The 23,712-nt window shown below is 45.3% G+C and overlaps 2 protein-coding genes across 8 annotated transcripts in view; one reads left to right on the top strand and one right to left on the bottom strand.

The window, feature by feature from the left end:
• LOC144482103 (NACHT, LRR and PYD domains-containing protein 3-like) overlaps nt 1-23,712 on the bottom strand; it is a 252,719-nt gene that overhangs the window by 99,158 nt on the left and 129,849 nt on the right. The window lies entirely within an intron of this gene.
• The window catches only part of LOC144482101 (NACHT, LRR and PYD domains-containing protein 3-like), a 76,224-nt gene that overhangs the window by 9,568 nt on the left and 42,944 nt on the right, over nt 1-23,712 (top strand). For all 7 annotated transcript variants that reach the window (XR_013495856.1, XM_078201333.1, XM_078201335.1 and 4 more), the window contains exons 3-4: nt 5,571-5,666; nt 10,706-10,872. Coding sequence is in view for 6 of the 7 variants with exons in the window: in XM_078201333.1 (XP_078057459.1) it covers nt 5,603-5,666; nt 10,706-10,872 (231 nt within the window). In the remaining variant the exon portion in view is untranslated. The remainder of the gene's footprint in view (nt 1-5,570; nt 5,667-10,705; nt 10,873-23,712) is intronic.

Below are 23,712 nucleotides of genomic sequence, written 5' to 3'. Positions count from 1 at the left end.
TGAAAAACTTCCCCTGCACATCTGTCTCAAACTTGCCCCCCTCTCACCTTGAACCCTTTTATTGGCACTTGCACCCTGGGGAAAACGCTTCTGAATTTGCATCATGTCTATGCATCTCATAAGTTTCTAAACCTCTATCAGGTCTCCACTCAGCCTCTGGCTGTCCAGTGAAAACAATCCTCGTTTATTCAACCTCTCGCCACAGCCAACACCCTTGAGACCAGGCAACATCCTGGTGAACTTTATTTGTGCTCTGCAAAGCTTCCACATTCTTCTGGTAGTGTGGCGACCAGAACTGCATGCAATACTCCAAATGCGGCCTAACCAAGGTTTTATATAGCTGCAACATGATTTGCCAACACTTGTACTCAATGCCCCGACCATGTGTCTTCTCAATAACTATGGCCACCTATGTTGCCACTTTTAGGGAACTGTGGACCTGCACGCCCAGATCCCTCTGTGTCTTAATGTTCCAAAGGGTTCTGCCATTTACAGTACAATTCACACATAAACTTGATCCTCCAAAATGCACTACCTCGCATTTATCCAGATTAAACTTCATTTGCCTTTTCTGTGCCCAAGACTCCAATCTATCTATATCCTGTTGTAAACTCAGCACTATTACCCTCTCCACCAATCTTCGTGTCACCCGCAAACTTACTAATCAGACCACCCACGTTTCCTCCAAACAAAATAGGTCCCAGCACTGATCCCTGCAGAACACTACGAGCTACAGGTCACCATTCTGAAAAAATACCCTTTCCCTGCTGCTCTCTGGTGCGAATTTTCCCGTTCCACCCACCATGGGAATCGGAAAGCCGAGGGGTGGACCATGGAAAGGTCCGTTGACCTTGGGTTGGATTTTACGGTTTTGGGACGAGTGCAGCCATAACATCCTGCTGTCTGTCTTCTGTCACCAAGCCAGTTCTGTTTCCATCCAGCCAGCCCACCCGATTCCTTGTGATTTCAGTTGTTGTACCAGTCTGCCATGTGGGATCTTGACAAACACCTTACTACAGTCCATATAAACTACATCCACATCCCTTCCCTCATCAATTATCTTTGTCACTTCTTCAAAAACCTCAATCAAGTTGGTGAGACTTGACTTCCCCCTACAAAACCATGCTGCCTGACACAAGCTAGTCAATTTCTTCCAAATGTGCACAAATCCTCACCAAAAGCTTCTCCACCACAGACGTTAGGCTCACCAACCCCTTATTTCCTGGATTATGCCTGCTTTCTTTCTGAAACAAGGGATCAACAATGGCTACTCTCCAGTCCTCTGGAACCTCGCCTGTGGTTAAAGAGGATGGGAAGATATCTTTTTACTCCCCTGTTTCTTTCCTCCCACACTAAACTGGGGTTGATCCCATCTGGCCCCGGGGACTTGTCTACCTTAATGTAATTTAGGATACCTACCACTTCCTCCTTCGATATATTGACATTCTCTAGAGTGTTCACACACCTATTCTTGGCCTCAACATCCTTCACACCCATCTCCTTGATGAATACGGATACAAAGTATTCATTAAGGATCTCACCGCCTTCCTGTGACTCCACGCATAACTTCCCTCTATTGCCCATGAGTGGGCCTATTCTTTCTTGGGCTATCCTCTTGCTCCGAATACATGCATAAAACACCTGGGATTCTCCTTCTCCCTGTTTGCTAAAAATGTGTTATGGCCCCTTTTAGCCCTCCTAATTTGGCGTTTAAGTTCCTTCCTATTTTCTCTCTACTCCTCAGGGGCTTTGTCAGTTTTTTAGTTGCCTAGACCTATTTTATGTTTTCTTTTTGACTAAGCTTACAATTTTCCTTCTCATCCACGGTTCCCGAATTCTGGCATTTCCATCCTTCATTTTTCCAGGTCAAGCCTGTCCTGCATTTCAGTCAATTGGCTTTTAAAAGCTTCCCACATGCCAGACGTGGATTTGCCCTCAAAGAGCCGCTCCCAATCCACATTCCCCTGATCCTGTCTCATTTGGATGTATTTGTCCCGCGTCCAATTGAACCGAGGGCCACTCTTGTCCTTATCCATTACTACCCGAAGTCTTATGGAATTATATGGAATCCTTTGCTCCTGTATCTGCTCTGAGCTCTCCAGGTGATGTGTAGCTGACTGATGCTTTTTCAAATTTGAATTCCCTTGCTCCACCTTCGACTTGCTCTTAGCATCTTTGCAGCTCTTCGTTAAACGCCCCTTTTTTGTTGCAGTGGTGACGAACAGCATCAAAACATTTGCAATGATCCACATAGAACATAGAACAGTACAGCACAGAACAGGCCCTTCGGCCCACGATGTTGTGCCGAGCTTTATCTGAAAAAATAGTGTGTCCCTCAACACCTGACACATTCTATTGCTTTCACCTTTCTTCTTGCTGCCTCTTTTGTTACTTGATGCAGTGCCCCCTCCTGCGCACCACCATTGGTCTTCTGGATATCTTTTGCATTGCAGCCATTTCGAGGCACTGAGAAATTTCTGGGGCCCTCTTGAAAGTCACTGTGGCTTCACCCAATAACTGATGCAGGCTCGATGTGGGCGAGACCGGGTCATTGGGGTTGATGAGGAATAAATCCGGATCTGTTCAGATGACCAGATGTGTATTTCAGAGCCTCGCTAGAATGATATTGTAAATTTAGTGTTAAATTGAAGAGAACCATAAGGGAGAATGAATTTGTGCTTTGGGATATTTTTTCACAAAATCAGACACACTGGAAATCTGAGTTGTTGTATGAGATTAAGAGTGAAACGGGTAACTGCATTTTACATTGCTGGTTTTAAACCTTGGTTGTAAATTATTGCTGTTGGTTAACTTCCAAATCTATTTTGAAGAAATTAAATGTCTGAATCACTTTTCCATTTCCATATTGGAGAAAGGAGAGGACAATAGCTGAGTTTGATTAGGGATACAGGTATAGGGACACAGACACTGACACATCCACACGAGTGGAGAATATGGAGCCACACGCATTTGTATAGCATCTTGAACGTGGTAAAACATCCCAAAACACTCGAGAGAAAAATTCAGTAGGAAAACAAATGCATAAATCATTCGAAGGGGTTGCTGGGCAGGTGACTAATTTTTTTCAGATTGTTAATCTTTTTAAGGTGAATCTGAGAAGAGGGAAAAGTAAAGCAGCCGAGAGGCTTCGGGGGGGAATTCCGGAGTTCAGGACTTGGCCTGCATTGTGGACAAATTATCCTCAAGATACACAACTTGTCAGATTGGGCAAGGTAGAGATGTTGCTGGCTTCTAGGGCTGCTGTAGGCTGCATGAATAGAAAGAGAGGGGCCATGGAGAGATTGAAAAGCTAGTTTGAGCATTTTAAAATTGAGGTGTTGTCAGGCTGTGAGACAGTGAGAGTTGGTGAACACAGGTGAATGAACTGAGACGTGGTGTGAGTTAGTCAGGATTCAGGAAGCAGAGTTTCAGAGCAGTGAGAATGTAGAGCTGGATATCAGCAGCTTGCATGTTGAACCTGCTGCCAGGTTACCGAGGGGCAGCATGTTGATGAGGAATAGAAGAGGGCCAATGATGGAGATAATGATGTGGGAGTGGCAAGAGAAAGCAATGTCACTGATTCTCTGGATGTAAAGTAATAGACCATAAGACCATAAGACATAGGAGCGGAAGTAAGGCCATTCGGCCCATCGAGTCCACTCCACCATTCAATCATGGTTGATTTCAACTCCATTGACCCGCTCTCTCCCCATAGCCCTGAATTCCTCGAGAAATCAAGAATTTATCAATTTCTGTCTTGAAGACGCTCAACGTCTCGGCCTCCACAGCCCTCTGTGGCAATGAATTCCACAGACCCACCACTCTCTGGCTGAAGAAATTTCTCCTCATCTCTGTTCTAAAGTGACTCCCTTTTATTCTAAGGCTGTGCCCCCGCGTCCTAGTCTCCCCTGTTAATGGAAACAACTTCCCTACGTCCATCCTATCTAAGCCGTTCATTATCTTGTAAGTTTCTATCAGATCTCCCCTCAACCTCCTAAACTCCAATGAATATAATCCCACGATCCTCAGACGTTCATCGTATGTCAGGCCTACCATTCCTGGGATCATCCGTGTGAATCTCCGCTGGACCCGCTCCAGTGCCAGTATGTCCTTCCTGAGGTGTGGGGCCCAAAATTGCTCACAGTACTCCAAATGGGGCCTAACCAGTGCTTTATAAAGCCTCAGAAGTACATCCCTGCTTTTGTATTCCAAGCCTCTTGAGATAAATGACAACATTACATTTGCTTTCTTAATTACGGACTCAACCTGCAAGTTTACCTTTAGAGAATCCTGGACTAGGACTCCCAAGTCCCTTTGCACTTTAGCATTATGAATTTTGTCACCGTTTAGAAAATAGTCCATGCCTCTATTCTTTTTTCCAAAGTGTACGACCTCGCACTTGCCCACGTTGAATTTCATCAGCCACTTCTTGGACCACTCTCCTAAACTGTCCAAATCTTTCTGCAGCCTCCCCACCTCCTCAATACTACCTGCCCCTCCACCTATCTTTGTATCATCGGCAAACTTGGCCAGAATGCTCCCAGTCCCGTCATCTAGATCGTTAATATATAAAGAGAACAGCTGTGGCCCCAACACTGAACCCTGCGGGACACCACTTGTCACCGGTTGCCATTCTGAGAAAGAACCTTTTATCCCAACTCTCTGCCTTCTGTCTGACAGCCAATCGTCAATCCATGTTAGTAGATAAGAATTGAACCAGGGGCCTTTGATGCATTTCCACTCAGCTGCACGACAAGAGGCAGGAGTTGAGAAGGATGACATGGTCAAGCACGTTAAAGGTTGCAGACGGGTGAATGAAGATACTTCACTGACTTTTGTCAGAGTCGGATAGGATAGTATTTGTGATTTTAACAGCAGAGGCAGGGTGCAAACTTAACTTTATGGAGCTCCTGCAAAAATGGTGCTGGATTTGGGAGGTAACAACATGTTCAATAACTTTGGAGAGGGAAGTGGAAACTGGAAATGGGGCAGAGGATTGCATGGATAAAGGATGGATTTTTCAAGGGACCTGATGAGGGTGACTGGTATTTTGTGAAACAGCTTAGAAGAAACCCTACAGCACAGAAACAGGCCATTTGGCCCATCGAGTCTGCACCGACCACAATCCCACCCAGGCCCTACCCCCATATCCCTAGATATTTTACCCATTAATCCCTCTAACCTACGCATCCCAGGACACTAAGGGCAATTTTTTAGCATGGCCAATCAACCTAACCCACCCATCTTTGGACTGTGGGAGGAAACCGGAGCACCCGGAGGAAACCCACGCAGACACGAGGAGAATGTGCAAACTCCACACAGACAGTGACCCGGGCCGGGAATCGAACCCAGGTCCCTGGAGCTGTGAAGCAGCAGTGCTAACCACTGTGCTACCGTGCCGCCCCACTAATATCGTGGTAATCTTCTCAACTCCTGCCACTAATATCGTGGTAACATGTGCAATTCTAATATTCTGAAATATATTTTACATATCAGTGAAGATCTCAACGCTCTGCTTCTGATTTTAATATTTACATCTGACCCTGACATTGATATTATCCTCATTACAGAGTCTCAGAATCAGGGAACGTCTGTCAATATCATGGCTGAAGGTTCAAACAGGAGAGAATGTTCAACATCTTCAAAAAGAATGAGAATGGACACAGGTAGGATCACAAAACAATACAAATATAATTCCTGTCTTGTCTGCTGCTCACACAGGAAGAGGGAACAGGACAGGGACTGAGTAGAAAGTGGGAGTGAGGCACCATCTCGAGCGGGTTTATCCAAAGTTCAGCCCAGGGGCCGGGTGTGACTTGTGAAGCTCCTCTGCGCGGCCCCGGAGGCAGTTTTCAAATTGTTGTCAAACAGCTGGGTTCGAATTCAAGATTCTGCTTGGAGCTGCTCCTCTAATCAGAGGTTGTTTCTCTCTCCCGTTGCTGCTGATTGGCTGACTAGCGAGTGTGAATAGGAGAAACAATCCATGATTGGTGACGCAGTGAACAGCGTGCTGAAGGCTGGTGTGAAAAAGGAGCAAAGGTATCTCTGGGTGGGGCAAAGTGCAGTGAGGCTGCAGCCCGGTGGGAGGGAACAGGCGTGGCAGGGCTGGGGTGGGTGAAGTCTCGTCGGGTAAAATCGAATCGGGGCTTAAGACAGAATGTTTGTCATTTTCGTGAGAACAGTGACTAAAGGGATGTGTGAATGAATGAGGGTGTGTGGGAGAAAGAGTGACCATGTATCTGTGTGGGGTGGTGAGAGAGAGAGAAAATTGAGACTGAGCGTATGTACTCACACTCGTCCCCACTGTCTCAGACAAAAAAATCAGGACCTTTGTCTCGTTATCTCTCCAAGATTTGGCCTCTTGAGTGATTAAAAATGTATATATGTCCTCAAGTTGTGAAGGTGAACAAGCCTGATCTAGAGTGAGATCACATTTACAGGTGGAGGGAGCCCCGACGTACTCAGACTGTCCAATCGACAGTTGGAATTGGGCATTGTAAGGGTGACTCAAGCAGAGTGTTCCTGAGCAACAGTGTGACGTGGGCCACAGAAATAAGAGTGATAGTGGTTGGAGATTCTGTTGTCAGGGGAATAGACAGATTCTTCTACAGCCCTGGCACATCACAAATGGTAAATTAGCTCCCTCGTACCAGAGGAAAGAACATCCTGGAACTGATGGAATCGTCTTTGAGAAGGAGGAAAGACCAAAAAAATCCATGTTTTGAAGTAGTGACACAGATGGAAAGATGTTCATAGAGGAGCTGTTAAAACTGACGCACTGGAGTGAAAAACAAAGCATGAGTGAGTGATATCTGGATTGTTCTGTGCTGGGTCAGGTCAGGAGGGAAATAAGAGGCTGGTCAATGTGAAACTGCAAGGCTGGAGCAGGAGTGGGGTTTCTCATCCTCGGCTTCAGAAGAAAGGGCCCTAACGTCTGTACCATGAACCCATCAAGGACAATAGAAAGACAAATGGAAAAGTGAAAACAAATAATTGATCCGAACATATGGAATAGGAGCAGAAGTCGGCCATTCGGCCCCTTCAGCGCTTCTGCCATTCAATAGGATCATCACTGATCTATTTGTGTTTCGAAGTCAACAGCCCTCTGAAAGAAGAAAAAATCTCATCATCTCTGACCTAAAAAGACAACTTTATTTTAAAATAGTGTCCCCTAGTTCTGGACTTACCCACAAGGGGAAACATCCTTTCCATGTCCTTGGTGTCAATAGTGGATTTTATAGGCTTCAATCAAGTCACTGCTCACTTTTCTAGACTCTGAAGGAAACAAGCCCAGTCTTTCTCGCGTTTCCTCATAAGATAACCCGCTTCTTCTGGGTATGAATCCAGTTAACTTCCTCTCAATCGCATCTAAAGCACGAATACCTTTGTTAAATAATGAAGTCATTAACTGGGCACAATATTCATAAAGTCACAGAGGTTTACAGCATGGAAAGAGGCCCTTCAGCCCAACTTGTCCATGCCACCCTTTTTTGTTAACCAGTAAGCTAGTCCCAATTGCCTGCGTTTGGCCCATATTCCTCCATACACATCTTACTCATGTAACTTCTGAATGCTTTTTAAAAGACAAAATTGTATCTGACTCCACTCCCATCTCTGGCAGCTTGTTCCAGACACTCACCACCCTCTGTGGAAAAAATTGCCCCTCTGGTCTGTTTTGTATCTCTTCCCCTCTCAACCTAAACCTATGCCCTCTAGTTTTAGACCCCCCTCACCCCCCCCCCCCCCCTACATTTGGGAAATGTTGTTGACTGTCTACCTTACCTATGCCCCTCATTAATTTACAGACTCTAAGACATCCCCTAAGCCTCCTACCGTCCAGGGAAAAAAGTCCCAGTCTATTCAGCTTCGCCTTATAACTCAAACCATCAAGTCCCAGTCGCATCCGAGTAAATCTTTTCTGCACTCTTTCTTGTTTAATAATATCATTTCTATAATAGGGTGACCAGAACTGCACACAGTATTCCAAGTGTGGCCTCACCAATGTCTTGTAAAACTTCAACAAGATGTCCCAACTCTTGTATTCATTGTTCTGACCAATGAAACCAAACATGCTGAATGCCACCTTCACCAATCTGTCCACCTGTGACTCCACTTCCAAGGAGCTATGAACCTGTTCCCCAAGACCTCTTTGTTGTGTCACTCTCACCAACGCCCTACCATTAACTGAGTAAATCCTTCCCTGGTTCGATCTACCAAAATGCATCACCTCGCATTTATCTGAATTAAACTCCATCTGCTGTTCATTAGCCGTTTGAGATGTGGTCTTCCCAATTCCCTGTAAATCTGAAGCATAATATCCTTTTCTCCAAGTCCCCTCAAAATAAAGGACGATATTCCATTAGCCTTTCAATGACTTGCTGTACCTGCAAATTATTTTTTTCTGACTCATGCACGAGAACACCCAAATCCAAATGCATCAGAATCCTGCAGCCATTCTCCTGTTTAGTAATACTGTTTCTTTTATTCTCCCTGCCAAAGCAAACAGATTCACATTCTCCCACATAATACTCCATCTGTCAGTTTTACTTACTCACCCATGCTCAACCTCCTTATATCGTCTTCACAAGACCCTTTTCTACCGATGTCTGTATCATTTGTAAATTTAACCTTGATGCCTTCGCTTCTCTCATCTATTTCATTCATAAAAATTGTAACAAGTTGATGCCGCAGCATAGACGCTTGCAGCTTTCCACTGGTCCCAGCCTGCCAATCGGATAAAGCACCCATTCATCAATACTCTGTTTTCTACCAGCCAGCCAATCTTCTATCAATACTATTATGTTACTCCCTGCACTGTCATCTTTTATTTTCCACAAAACTTTAATGTGGCACCTCCTCAAATGGCCTCTGGAATCCAAGTGCAGCATGTCTACAGGCTCCTCTTTATCCACAGTGTCACTGATCCTTCAAAGAACACCAGTAAATTAGTTACGCAAGATTTCCCTTTCCATGCTGACTCTTCCAGATTTCCTTGAGTTTCTCTGAGTGTCCAGGTATAACCTTCTTAATGATCGATTTGAATGCTTTACCTGTGACAGATTATAGGTCTCTATAAGATCCCCCCCTCAGCCTTCTAAATTCCAACGAGTACAAACCCAATCTGCTCAGTCTCTCCTCATAATCAACACCTGGTAAGATACTTGGTAGTGTGGATGAACAAAGGGATCTGGGTGTCCATGCACATAGATCCCTGAAAGTTGGCATCCAGGTTGATAGGGTTGTTAAGAAGGCATACGGTGTGTTAGCTTTTATTGGTAGAGGGATTGAGTTTCCGAGCCAGGAGCTCATGCTGCAACTGTACAAAACTCTGGTGCGGCCGCATTTGGAGTATTGCGTACAGTTCTGGTCGCCGTATTATAGGAAAGATATGGAAGTGTTGGAAAGGGTGCAGAGGAGATTTACCAGGATGTTGCCTGGTATGGGGGGAAAATCGTATGAGGCTGAGGGGCTTGAGGTTGTTTTTGTTAGAGAGAAGAAGGTTAAGAGGTGACTTAATAGAGGCATACAAGATGATCAGAGGATTAGATAGGGTGGATAGTGAGAACCTTTTTCCTCGGATGGTGTTGGCTAGCACGAGGGGACATAGCTTTAAATTGAGGGGTGAGAGATATAGGACAGATGTTAGAGGTAGGTTCTTTACTCAGAGAGTAGTAAGGGCGTGGAATGCCCTGCCTGCAGCAGTGGTGGACTCGTCAACGTTGAGAGCGTTCAAGTGGTTATTGGATAAACATATGGATGATATTGGAATAGTGTAGATTAGAGGGGGTTTAGATTGGTACCACTGGTCGGCGCAACATCGAGGGCCGAAGGGCCTGTACTGCGCTGTTATGTTCTATGTTCTACCCCTCATCTCTGGTATCAACCTGGTGAACCTTCTCTGCACTCCCTCCAAGGCCAATATATCCTTCCGTAAATAAGGGGACCAATACTGCACACAGTATTCTAGCTGCAGCCTCACCAATGCCCTGTACAGATGTAGCAAGACATCTCTGCTTTTATATTCTATCCCCCTTGCGATATGGGCCAACATCCCATTTGCCTTCTTGATCACCTGTTGCACCTGCAGACTGGGTTTTTGCGTCTCATGCACAAGGACCCCCAGGTCCCTTTGCACAAAAGGGGCTGGATAGGGTAGAGGTGGAGAGATTCTTTCCACTTAGAAAGGAAGCTAGAACTAGAGGGCACAGCCTCAAAATAAAGGGGGGTCAGTTTAGGACAGAGTTGAGGAGGAACTTCTTCTCTCAGAGGGTGGTGAATCTCTGGAATTCTCTGCCCACTGAAGTGGTGGAGGCTACCTCGTTGAATATGTTTAAATCACGGATAGATGGATTCCTGATCGGTAAGGGAATTAGGGGTTATGGGGATCAGGCGGGTAAGTGGTACTGATCCACTTCAGATCAGCCATGATCTTATTGAATGGCGGGGCAGGCTCGCGGGGCTAGATGGCCTACTCCTGCTCCTATTTCTTATGTTATGTTCTTATTAACAATGGATGTTCATGGATTTGGGGTAAGTTTGTTACAGGGGTAAGGTCAAATATGCTTTCACTGAATGTTTCTGTGTTCCCAGAAGGTGTTTGATAATACGGTTCACAGGGGGCTTCAGTTGCTTCTTGTAAAGTGAAGTGTAACAACATGGATAGAAACTCATTGACGTGTTTATTTTTCTCCATTTGTGTTCACAGATCCAAACTCCACAATCCCTCAGTTCCTGACAAACTGTGATGATTACCAGTTGTTCCAATTGACAAAATTCTACCGGGACAGACTAGTGCAGGCGATGGAAGGGGGAGTGGATGGAGTCAGCTTAACGTTAACATATGAGAGGATTTTCACTGGACAAGAACATGGGGTAAGTGGGAGGAATACAGAATTAGTTTGTATTATTTCAATCAGTACACAACTTTCAGGATATATTGACAAATGATGGTAAAAGAGCAGGTTCTGTCCAGATAATCTTCTAGCAGACAAGGAATCACACGCTGCACTGATAATGGAGTTATTGACTCATAATATTCCTGTCTTCAAGTCTACACCAGACCCAGGTATGAGGAGAGGGATACTTCACAGCTCGACTGTACTCACCACGCACGGGGACAGCAGCTTGGCTGCACTCACCACGCACGGGGACAGCAGCTTGGCTGCACTCACCACGCACGGAGACAGCAGCTTGGCTGCACTCGCCACGCAGTTTATTGGGATATTTCTGGGTCCACTCAGGTGCTTGTGTAAAGCAGTGTTAAAGGCGCCCTTGCAAGATCGGAGCTTTAAAACACCATGAAACATGCTTTGATCTCTCTGTGGCAGTTTGTATATTTCGTCAAAACCAATTTGTTTCGCTAAGGCCCTTTATAGAGTCATAGAGATTTACAGCATGCAAACAGGCGCTTCGGCCCAACTTGTCCATGCAGCCCCATTTTTTAACCCATAAGCTAGTCCCAATTGTGCCTTTTTGTCCCATATCCCTCTTTACCCATCTCATGTAACTCTCTAAATGCTTTTTAAAAGACAAAATTGTACCCGCCTCTACTACTACCTCTGGTAGCTTGTCCCGGAAACTTAACACCCTCTGTGAAAAAATTGCCCCTCTGGACCCTTTTGTTTCTCTTCCCTCTCACCTTAAACCTATGCCCTCTAGTTTAGTCTCCTCTACGTTTGGGAAAAGATATTGACGATCTAGCTGATCTGTGGACCTCTATTTTATAAACATCTATAAGATCACCCCTCAGCCTTCTACGCTCCAGAGAAAAAAGTCCCAGTCTACCCGCCTCTCCTTACAACTCAAACCATCAAGTCCCGGTGGCATCCTAGTAAATCTTTTCTGCATTCTTTCTAGTTTAATATACATTCTATAATAGGGTGACTAGAACTGTACGCAGTATTCCAAATGTGGCCGTACCAATGTCTTGTACAACTTGAAGACATCCCAACTCCTGTATTCAATGTTCTGACTCATGAAACCAAGCATGCCGAATGCCTTCTTCACCACTCTGTCCACTTTTTCAAGGAGCTATGAACTTGTGCCCCTCGATCTCTTTGTTCTGTAATTCTCACCAACGCCCTACCATTAACTGAGTGAGTCTTGCCCTGGTTCGATCTACCAAATTGCATCACCTTGCATTTATTTAAATTAAACTCCATCTGCCATTTGTCAGTCCACTGGCCCAATTGATCAAGATCCTGTTGCAATGCTAGATAACTGTCTTCACTGTCCGCTATGCCACCAATCTTGGTGTCATCTGCAAACTTACTAACCATGCCTACTAAATTCTCATTCAAATCATTAAGATGAATGACAAATAACAGTAGACCAAGAACCGATCCCTGAGGCACATCACGAGTCACAGGTTTCCAGTTTGAAAAACAACCCTATACAACCACCCTCTGTCTTCTGTCATCAAGCCAATTGTGTCTCCATTTGGCTACCTCACCCTGGATCCCATGAGATTTAACCTTGTGCAACAACTTACCATGTGGTACCTTGTCAAAGACCTTGCTAAAGTCCATATCGACAACATCACCTGCACTCCCCTCATCTACCTTCTTGGTTACCCCTTCAAAAAACGCAATCAAATTTGAGAGACCTGATTTTCCACTCACAAAACCACGCTGACTGTCCCTTATCAGTCATTGCATCTCTAAATGCCTGTAGATCCTTTCTCTCAAAATCCCTTCGAACAACTTACCGACCACAGATGTGAGGCTCACCGGCCTGTAGTTCCCAGGCTTTTCCCTGCAACTCTTCTTAAACAAACGCACAACATTTGCCACCCTTCAATCTTCAGGCATCTTACCTGTGACTTTAGCTGAGGAAACCTGCTGTCCTGACTCAAGCTGGCCTGTATGTGGGTCCAGACACACACAAATGTGGTTGACTACTCACTGCCCTCTGAAATAGTCTAGAAAAAGAGGCAAATTTTCCCAATCAAGAATATCTTGGCAGCACGATTACTGACTGAACTTTCCAGGCTGAACTTGTGGCAGATTCATTTGTTCATGACAGTGTTGGTAAGACTCAGCGCACAGCCTGTGTTGGAGATGAAGTAGCTCTTTAAACTGAGTGGGTGTGGTGTTGTGCGATGCTCTGCCCTTGTGAAATGTGATAGATTTATCAGGTGCATCATTGCTTATCACCTCAATCTATTCGACAAAACATGACGCATCCATCACTCCACCATTATAATCAAACCAGAGGCCTAGCCCTGGTTCAATGAGTTGTGTAGACGAGTGTTATGACAGCCATAAAGGACATGGGAGATGGTCATTAAATCTCCTGTCAGTTTTTTGAAGTTCTAAGTTCCTGCTTGAGCGGAGGCTTTAATCGGACTGCTGGTCCTGGGATACAGACTTGCTTGCTGTAAGTCGTGATTGCGGCTCTTTTGATTTTCAGTCAACGGTTTCTGGTGATGGGAAAGTGTATTTGGAGGCTTCCTGCATTGGCGATGAGGAGTGAATAAAAAAACATTTTTTCCCCTCTGCGGACGACTGCCATTTGTCAAGTAGCTTCTTCAGTAATGAAAAGCAAATATGTTTCTTCTTGGGGAAACCTGAGCCCTATGATAACAGTGTACAGACTGCATGCATTACTACTTGTCAGGCAGGGAGGAAGCAGACGTGTGAGGGAACCGTGGTTTACTAAGGAGGTTGAATCTCTTGTGAAGAGGAAGGAGACTTGTGTTAAGATGCGACGTGAAGGCTCAGTTAGGGCGCTTGAGAGTTACAAGTTAGCCAGGAAGGACCCCAAGAAAGAGTTAAGAAGAGCCAGGAGGGGACATGAGAAGTCTTTGGCAGGTAGGATCAAGGAAAACCCTAAAGCTTTCTATAGGTATGTCAGGAGTAAAAGAATGACTAGGGGAAGATTAGGGCCAGTCACGGACAGTAGTGGGAAGTTGTGCGTGGAGTCTGAAGAGATAGGAGAGGCACTAAATGAATATTTTTCGTCGGTATTCACACTGGAGAGGGACAGTGTTGTCGAGGGGAGTACTGAGATGCAGGCTGTTGGACTGGATGGGATTGATGTTCATAAGGAGGAGGTGTTAGCAATTCTGGAAAGGGTAAAAATCGATAAGTCCTCTGGGCCGGATGGGATTTATCCTCTGATTCTCTGGGAGGCTAGGGAGGAGATTGCAGAGCCTTTGGCTTTGATCTTTGTGTCGTCATTGTCTACAGGAACAGTGCCAGAAGACTGGAGGATAGCAAATGTTGTCCCCTTGTTCAAGAAGGGGAGTAGGGACAACCCTGGTAATTATAGACCGGTGAGCCTTACTTCTGTTGTGGGCAAAGTATTGGAAAGGATTATAAGAGATAGGATTTATAATCACCTAGAAAAGAATAATTTGATTAGGGATAGTCAGCACGGTTTTGTGAAGGGTAGGTTGTGCCTCACAAACCTTATTGAGTTCTTTGAGAAGGTGACCAAAGAGGTGGATGAGGGTAAAGCTGTTGATGTGGTGTATATGGATTTCAGCAAAGCGTTTGATAAGGTTCCCCATGGTAAGCTTTTGCAGAAAATACAGACGCATGGGATTGAGGGTGATTTAGTGGTTTGGATCAGGAATTGGCGAGCTGTAAGAAAACAAAGGGTGGTGGTTGATGGGAAATATTCATCCTGGAGTTCAGTTACTAGTGGTGTACCGCAAGGATCTGTTTTGGGGCCACTGCTGTTTGTCATTTTTATTAATGACCTGGATGAGGGCATGGAAGGATGGATTAGTAAATTTGCGGATGACACTAAAGTCGGTGGAAGTGTAGACAGTGCGGAGGGAAGTGGCAGGTTACAGAGGGACATAGATAAGCTTCAGAGCTGGTCTGAGAGGTGGCAAATGGAGTTTAATGCGGAAAAGTGTGAGGTGATTCACTTTGGAAGGAGTAACAGGAATACAGAGTACTGGGCTAATGGTAAGATACTTGGTAGTGTGGATGAACAGAGGGATCTGGGTGTCCATGTGCATAGATCCCTGAAAGTTGGCACCCAGGTTGATAGGGTTGTTAAGAAGGCGTACGGTGTGTTAGCTTTTATTGGTAGAGGGATTGAGTTTCGGAGCCAGGAGGTCATGCTACAACTGTACAAAACTCTGGTGCGGCCGCACAGTTCTGGTCGCTGCATTATAGGAAGGATGTGGAAGTGTTGGAAAGGGTGCAGAGGAGATTTACCAGGATGTTGCCTGGTATGGTGGGAAAATCGTATGAGGAAAGGCTGAGGGGCTTGAGGTTGTTTTCATGAGAGAGAAGAAGGTTAAGAGGTGACTTAACAGAGGCATACAAGATGATCAGAGGATTAGATAGGGTGGATAGTGAGAGCCTTTTTCCTCGGATGGTGTTGGCTAGCTCGAGGGGACATGGCTTTAAATTGAGGGGTGAGAGATATAGGACAGATGTTAGAGGTAGGTTCTTAACTCCGAGAGTAGTAAGGGCATGGAATGCCCTGCCTGCAGCAGTAGTGGACTCGTCAACATTAAGAGGGTTCAAATGGTTCTTGGATATACATATGGATGATATTTGAATAGCGTAGATTAGAGGGGCTTTAGATTGGTTCCACTGGTCAGCGCAACATCGAGGGCCGAAGGGCCTGTACTGCACTGTAATGTTCTATGTTCTCCTTTCATGTTAGCAACATGGAAGGAGATTGAAAACAAATTTAATATTGTTGACAGCATGCGAGGCCCTGACATTCAGTATGATTTTAAAAGTTTGACCTTGCCGCATGACTTAAACTTTTGATGAACTCGTAGACCTGTGGAAAACCACTGTGACCCGAATCCCTCTGTTATACTCCAGAGATACCACTTCAACGTGGCCAAGAAACCTGTAGGGAACCTGTCACCCAATTTTTGTCTGGATTACGAAAATTAGCAGAACATTTGTGAAGTCAGGCTGCCTCTGGATGAATTGTGGCGATATAGATTGGTCTGCAGCCTAAATAACCTAACTGCCCAAAAGAAGCTATTGGCATAACTCAGTCTGGATTTAAAACAAATAGTTCCAATAACCTAATGTCAGAAGAATGCAGACGAGGTGCTCAGGAGCTACAAGGGTCGTCGGGCAGCAAAGTTATCCAACTGGGGAGAGTGTCATTGTGTAAACAGTCTTCAATAGAGAGTGCTTGTGTAAACCAGGTCTTAAAGGACCCTTTGCGAGATCAGAGCTTTAAAAAACCATGAAACAGTCAACGAAAGGCAATAATGACCCGAAGAGTGTTAGGGAACATAGGTCAGAGAGTTGCGGATGCCAGACAATAAATTATTACTAATATTGCCAAAGGGCACAGCCAAGGTGAAATTTTAGGAATAGGCAAAATGCGTGCTGCCCAGTGAAGAAACCATGGCCAATACCTGACCGTACCATGCTGCTTTTCCTTCTTCCAGAGTCAGGGATATACAACGGAATCACATCACCACAACAAAGGCTGCCCTCATAATTGCAGAATTACTGGTAAATGGCTAACCCCAAAGAAACGGGAACAGGCCCTTCAGCCCATCAAGCCTGCACCAATGATGCTGCATGACTTAACTAAAACCCCCTACCCTTCCAGGGACTATATCCCTCCATTCCCATCCTATTCATGTATTTGTCAAGATGCTTAAAGTCACTATCGTATCTGCTTCCACTACGTCCCCCAGCAGTGAGTTCCAGGCACCCACCACCCTCTGTGTAAAAAATCTGCCTCGCACATCTCCTTTAAACCTTGCCCCTCGCACCTTAAACCTGTGCCCCCTCGTAATTGACTCTTCCACCCTGGGGGAAAAAACTTCTGACTATCCACTCTGTCCATGCCCCTCATAATCTTGTCAACTTCTATCAGGTCTCCCCTCAACCTCTGTCGTTCCAGTGAGAACAAACCAAGTTTCTCCAACCTCTCCTCATAGCTAATGCCCTCCATACCAGGCAACATCCTGGTAAATCTTTTCTGTAACCTCTCCAAAGCCTCCACATCCTTCTGGTAGTGTGGCGACCAGAATTGAACACTATATTCCAAGTACAGCCTAACTAAGGTTCGATAAAGCTGCAACATGGCTTGCCAATTTTTAAACTCAGTGCTCCGGCCGATGAAGGCAAGTATGCTGTATGCCTTCTTGACTACCTTCTCCACCTGCATTGCCACTTTCAGTGACCTGTGTACCTGTACACTCAGATCCCTTTGTCTATCAATACTCTGAAGGGCTCTGCCATTTACTGTATATTTTCTTTCTGTATTAGACCTCCAAAATGCATTACCTCACATTTGTCCCGATTTAAACTCTGCCACCTCTCCACCCAAATCTCCAACCGATCTATATCCTGCTGTATCCTCTGATGGTCCTCATCGCTATCTGCAAATCCACCAACCTTTGTATCGTCCGCAAACTTACTAATCAAATCAGTTACATTTTCCTCCAAATCATTGTAATATATATAACAGCAATGGTCCCAGCACTGATCCTTGAGGAACGCCACTTGTCACAGCCCTCCATTCAGAAACGCACCCTTCTACTGCTACTCTCTGAGCCAGTTTTGTATCCACCTTGCCAGCTCACCTCTGATCCCATGCGACTTCACCTTCTGCACCAGTCTGCCATGCGGGACCTTGTCAAAGGCCTTACTGAAGTCCATGGAGACAACATCCACTGCCCTACCCTCACCAATCATCTTTGTCACTTCCTCGAAAAACTTGATCAAGTTAGTGAGACACGACCTCCGCTTCATAAAACCATGTTGCCTCTCTCTAATTTCCAAGTGGGAATAAATCCTGTCTCGAAGAATCCTCTCCAATAATTTCCCTACACTGATGGACATCATAATGGATACCCATAATGGGCATTTGGTACATCCTTAGCTGGTCTCTGTTCTAGGAGAACAGACACACAAACACCTCCAACCTGACATCCAACTCCTAAGTTTGGAAGACACAAAGGCCAGGCTAGCCACCTGCACACGGGAATCTTTACAAGTAAAAATCACCACCGTGGTCTCAGTGACTTCAAGGCAGCAAACAACTCGCCTCACACAAAAGGATCAAGTTTCATGGGACGAGATTGGCTCCCGAAGACTTGGCTCCAGAAGACCCGGCTGATGCGGTTGGAGATCTTTAGGGAAGGCGTTGGGTGACTGTACAAAGTCCAGTCGATGCCCTGGAAGTTTCCAAGAAAGTCTTGAAAAACATAAAAGGGGCCAAGGTCAAGATCTACATCGACCCCGATGCTAAACCTAGGGCAAGACCAGTTAATTACTCACAGCAGAAGCCCTGGTTTCCAATAGTGTTATGGCCATTACCTGCAGTGATTTTCAGAATGTTGGCTCTGTGTCCAAATCACCCGACCCAGCACCTACCAGCCCGTCGTCAAACAGATTGGCGGCACAGGCGGTGCAAACCTTCAGAAATGGCATGAGGAAAACAACTGATGGCAACCATGGAGAGCAAACTGGCATGATATTTGTTTGACTATAGGACCGCACCACAAATAACAAATGGAGTTGCCTCTGTGGAACTGTTACTGGGATGGCAGCTTCATACAAGACCGAGACTACTGTTTCCAAACCTGGCAGGGAGGGTGGGGACCCAACGAGAAAATCAGAAGAAAAATCAAGATTCTACAAGGACAGAAAGAACATGTGAAACAGGTCACCTGATTCACACAATCAACTTCAGCAATGGTCCCAGCTAGGACCCTGTGCTTGTTATGGAGAAAACGGGGCCTGTATCTTCAGCTTAAAGAAACAGCTGGAGCATCTCAGACGCAGGTTGTCCACTTCTGAACAGGTCCCACTTCCCATGGAGACAGCCGCTTCAAATGTTGGCCCTTAACGCGAAGCTGAGTCCGCATTAGCCTCTCCAGATAAAGAAGGCATGGACTCTGAGATGAAAGCTGAGGGAGCGGGTGTCCAGGCTACAAAAAAACCAAAGGAGGAGACCGCATCAGTGAACCTACGATGCTCCCTCGAAACAGAGATCCCTATTCAAAGAGAACAAAGAACAGTACAGCACAGGAAACGGGCCCTTCGGCCCTCCAAGCCTGTGCCGCTCCTTGTTCCAACTAGACCAATCGTTTGTATCCCTCCATTCCCAGGCTGCTCATGTGACTATCCTGGTAAGTCTTAAACGATATCGGCGTGCCTGCCTCCACCACCCTACTTGGCAGCACATTCCAGGCCCCCACCACCCTCTGTGTAAAAAAACGTCCCTCTGATATCTGAGTTATACTTCGCCCCTCTCACCTTGAGCCCGTGACCCCTCGTGATCGTCACCTCCGACCTGGGAAAAAACTTCCCACTGTTCAGCCTATCGATACCCTTCATAATCTTGTACACCTCTATTAGATCTCCCCTCATTCTCCGTCTTTCCAGGGAGAACAACCCCAGTTTACCCAATCTCTCCTCATAGCTAAGACCCTCCATACCAGGCAACATCCTGGTAAACCTTCTCTGCACTCTCTCGAACGCCTCCACGTCCTTCTGGTAGTGCGGCGACCAGAACTGGACGCAGTACTCCAAATGTGGCCTAACCAGCGTTCTATACAGCTGCATCATCAGACTCCAGCTTTTATACTCTATACCCCGTCCTATAAACGCAAGCATACCATATGCCTTCTTCACCAACTTCTCCACCTGTGTTGCCACCTTCAAGGATTTGTGGACTTGCACACCTAGGTCCCTCTGTGTTTCTAGACTCCTGATGACTCTGCCATTTATTGTATAACTCCTCCCTATATTATTTCTTCCAAAATGCATCACTTCGCATTGATCTGGATTAAGCTCCATCTGCCACCTCTCCGCCCAATTTTCCAGCCTATCTATATCCTGCTGTATTGCCCGACAATGCTCTTCGCTATCCGCAAGTCCAGCCATCTTCGTGTCATCCGCAAACTTGCTGATTACACCAGTTACACCTTCTTCCAAATCATTTATATATATCACAAATTGCAGAGGTCCTAGTACAGAGCCCTGCGGAACACCACTGGTGTGGAGATGCCGGCGTTGGACTGGGGTAAACACAGTGAGAAGTTTAACAACACCAGGTTAAAGTCCAACAGGTTTATTTGGTAGCAAAAGCCACACTTTTGTGGCTTTTGCTACCAAATAAACCTGTTGGACTTTAACCTGGTGTTGTTAAACTTCTTACTGTGAACACCACTGGTCACAGACCTCCAGCCGGAAAAAGACCCTTCGACCACTACCCTCTGTCTCCTATGGCCAAGCCAGTTCTCCACCCATCTAGCCACTTCTCCTTGTATCCCATGAGCCTTAACCTTCTTAACCAACCTGCCATGTGGGACTTTGGTCAAATGCCTTACTGAAATCCATATAGACGACATCCACGGCCCTTCCTTCATCAACCGTTTTTGTCACTTCCTCAAAAAACTCCACCAAATTTGTAAGGCACGACCTCCCTCTTACAAAACCATGCTGTCTGTCACTAATGAGATTGTTCCGTTCTAAATGCACATACATCCTGTCTCTAAGAACCCTCTCCAACAACTTCCCTACCACGGACGTCAAGCTCACCGGCCTATAATTTCCTGGGTTATCCCTGCTACCCTTCTTAAACAACGGGACCACATTCGCTATCCTCCAATCCTCAGGGACCTCACCCGTGTCCAAAGAAGCGACAAAGATTTCCGTCAGAGGCCCAGCAATTTCATCTCTCATCTCCCTGAGCAGTTGAGGATAGATGCCATCAGGCCCTGGGGCTTTGTCAGTTTTAATGTTCCCTAAAAAACCTAACACTTCCTCTCTCGTAATGGAGATTTTCTCTAATGGGTCAACACCTCCCTCCGAGACACTCCCGGTTAACACGCCCCTCTCCTTCGTGAATACCGATGCAAAGTATTCATTTTGGATCTCCCCTATTCCCTTGGGTTCTCAGCATAATTCCCCTTCTTTGTCCCTGAGAGGTCCGATTTTCTCCCTGACAACTCTTTTGTTCCTAACGTATGAATAGAATGCCTTCGGTTTCTCCTTAATCCTGCCTGCCAAGAACATCTCGTGACCTCTTTTTGCCCTTCTAACTCCCCGTTTGAGTTCTTTCCTACTCTCTCTGTATTCCTCCAGAGCTCTATCTGTTTTCAGTTGCCTGGACTTAATGTACGCCTCCCTTTTCATTTTAATCAGATCCTCAATTTTCCTGGTTATCCACGGCTCTCGAATCCTACCTTTCCTATCTTTCCTTTTTACATGCCTATCCTGCAGCCTTATCAATTCACTTCACTGCCTGATCCAGGGCTGCCTTCAATGCACAGCAGTCCAAACGCTAAGTGACAGAAAGTATCTCCTCATGGTGGGGGTTGTAGGGGAGAAACGGATTCTAGGTGGGGGGAGGGGTGGGGCGAGTGTTATGAAGGACACGGGAGATCGTTGATAGATCTGCCCAGGGGCTTTGTGGAGTACAAAGTCACTTATTAAGCAAAGGGAGCCTTGCCCAATGGGAAGATAGCGATTGGAGTTTAAAACCTTTTGCTTTAAGCCGCACTGTTATTGCAGGTCCCAAGTTTACAGACTTGTTTACTCCAACGGATGCAACTCATCTTGTTAGTCCCATTAAAGGGTTTCTGGTGAGAGGAAACTGTCTTTTTCTGAATTACTACAGAGAGCATTGCAGGAACAGCAGCAGGGATACATAAAAATGATGTGCTAACCTGGTGCATCTACAACCCTTCACCATGCTATAGATAGACAGGCAAGTTGAGCCACAACTGACACAGCATAAAGCTTTTCTATCCTGCCATGCCAGGCATATGATGTTGGATAATTAAACAGCAAACATGTGGAGGGGATTTCGCAAATTTCAACATCAAAAACATCAGAGTCCAGCTCATGAGTGCAAAAGACACGGCTGAAGCATTCGCAATCATATTCAGTCAGACATGTTACTGAGTTCATTTCAGCCTCTTCATGGGATCACCATCATCACAGAAAAAACAATTCAATTCCCTCCACATGATCTAAAGGAATAACTTAGTGCTTGGTGTGCAGGAACACTGACAACATCCTGGCTGTGATACTGAAGCTTTGTGCTCCAGCACAGGCTGCACTGTGAGCCAAGCTGTTCAGTGCAGCTACAACACTGGCATCTACCCGACAATATGGAAATATTGCCAGCAACAGCCTGTCCATGATAAACAGCACAAACCCACTCCAGGAATTACCATTCTATTAATCTATTCACAGTCATCAAAATGATGGAAGGGATCATCAACAGTTCTTGCAGTGGGACTTGCTCAGCAATAACCTGCTCACAGATACTTAGTTTGCGTTCTGCCAGGACCACTCTGCTGCAGAACTCCTTTGGTTTAGACATGGCTAAAAGAATTACAGGGGAGAGGTGAAAGGGTCTGTCATTCACATCAAGACAGCATTTTAACTCAATTAGCATCAAAAACCTTCCGGCAAAACTGGAGTCAATGGAAATCCGTAATCATATTGCCTCTGACACTTGTTTTCAGTGAAGATAGATCCACTTTCCACAATGGGTCCTCGTCCAACCACACAATCATCTCAACCATTCCAGTTGTTTTCAGAAGCTGCAATAATTTTGTTGCACTGAGGGAATCACAACTGGATACAATATTCTAAATGTGGTCTCAGCAATGATTTTAGGAATGAGCTGGACTATCTCACTTTGACTCAATATTGTCCTCATAATCCACCACAACGCTTAGTTTACTGCAACTGACACTGACTCGTATCAATTGTAGACCCTTGTAGTCTCAGAATCTTACAGAATAGAAGCTGGAATAGTGTTAAAAAGAATGCTGTCCCTATTTTTTTCATTGTGGAAAGTCAGTCTTCACGGGGGAATATAACATAATTGAATTCATTCACTTTGTGATTTTCTGCCCCTGTGCTCTGGGAAAGTAATTTACTCCCTCTCTTAAACATTGAAAAAATAACTCCATTGTCTGCTACCCCCAACACAAACTCCATCTCCTCACCACATGATTGTATTCCATTCCCAGCCGCTGACTGAGACCTGGCCAGACTATCTGTGACTTCAGTGTTCAGAATCAAGCTGAACTCCATTTCCTGCATAATTGTCAGTGCAGAAATATCCTTATTCTCTGAATGTAACACTGCAAATTTCTACTCCCACCTCAGCACAGCTCCTGCTGAATCCAAATCTATATTTTTGTTACCCCCAGATTCGTCTGTTCCAATGTTCTCCTGTTGGGCCTTCCACATTGCCCTTTATCTTCAGCTGCTCAGATTCTGCTGCCTTTACTGTGTTCCCCGTCAGACTCCAGATATCACTTTGTGCTCACAATGGCCCCCAGTCCTCAGATGTCTTCGATTTAAAATTCCCATTCTTCTAGTTTATGAGTCAATGAGTTTGAACCATTCCTGTAAACTCCAGTCTGAAATTCTACATTCGCATGACTCTGACATCTTGCGCAGCCCCTCCTTCACACCCCATTTGTAACTGTGTTAATATCTCTCAAATCCTATCTCACTCCCCTTTCCTCTTCACCGAGATTTCATACGAGTAATTTGAAAACGAAAAATGTTTTGTTTCTGGAATTTGAGTTACTGAGCGCTAAAGATTACATTAGATTTTTCACCATTGTCAATGGCTCATTCTCCTGACCTAAATTAGCAGTCGGTATTTGGATGAGTCAATGGCAATTTGTCAGTCAAATTTAATTTTAACTTTGCTTCCATTTAAATAACTTAAGGATCAGACTCATTATTTCCCTGCCATTTGAGTTCTGATTCGCTGCTGTTC

This window comes from Mustelus asterias (genome assembly GCF_964213995.1).
Source record: "Mustelus asterias chromosome 26 unlocalized genomic scaffold, sMusAst1.hap1.1 SUPER_26_unloc_15, whole genome shotgun sequence".
In the NCBI taxonomy this organism is placed as follows: Eukaryota; Metazoa; Chordata; class Chondrichthyes; order Carcharhiniformes; family Triakidae; genus Mustelus; species Mustelus asterias.
The sequence above is the reverse complement of the archived record's forward strand: the minus strand, read 5'-3'. Positions and strand labels throughout refer to the sequence as shown.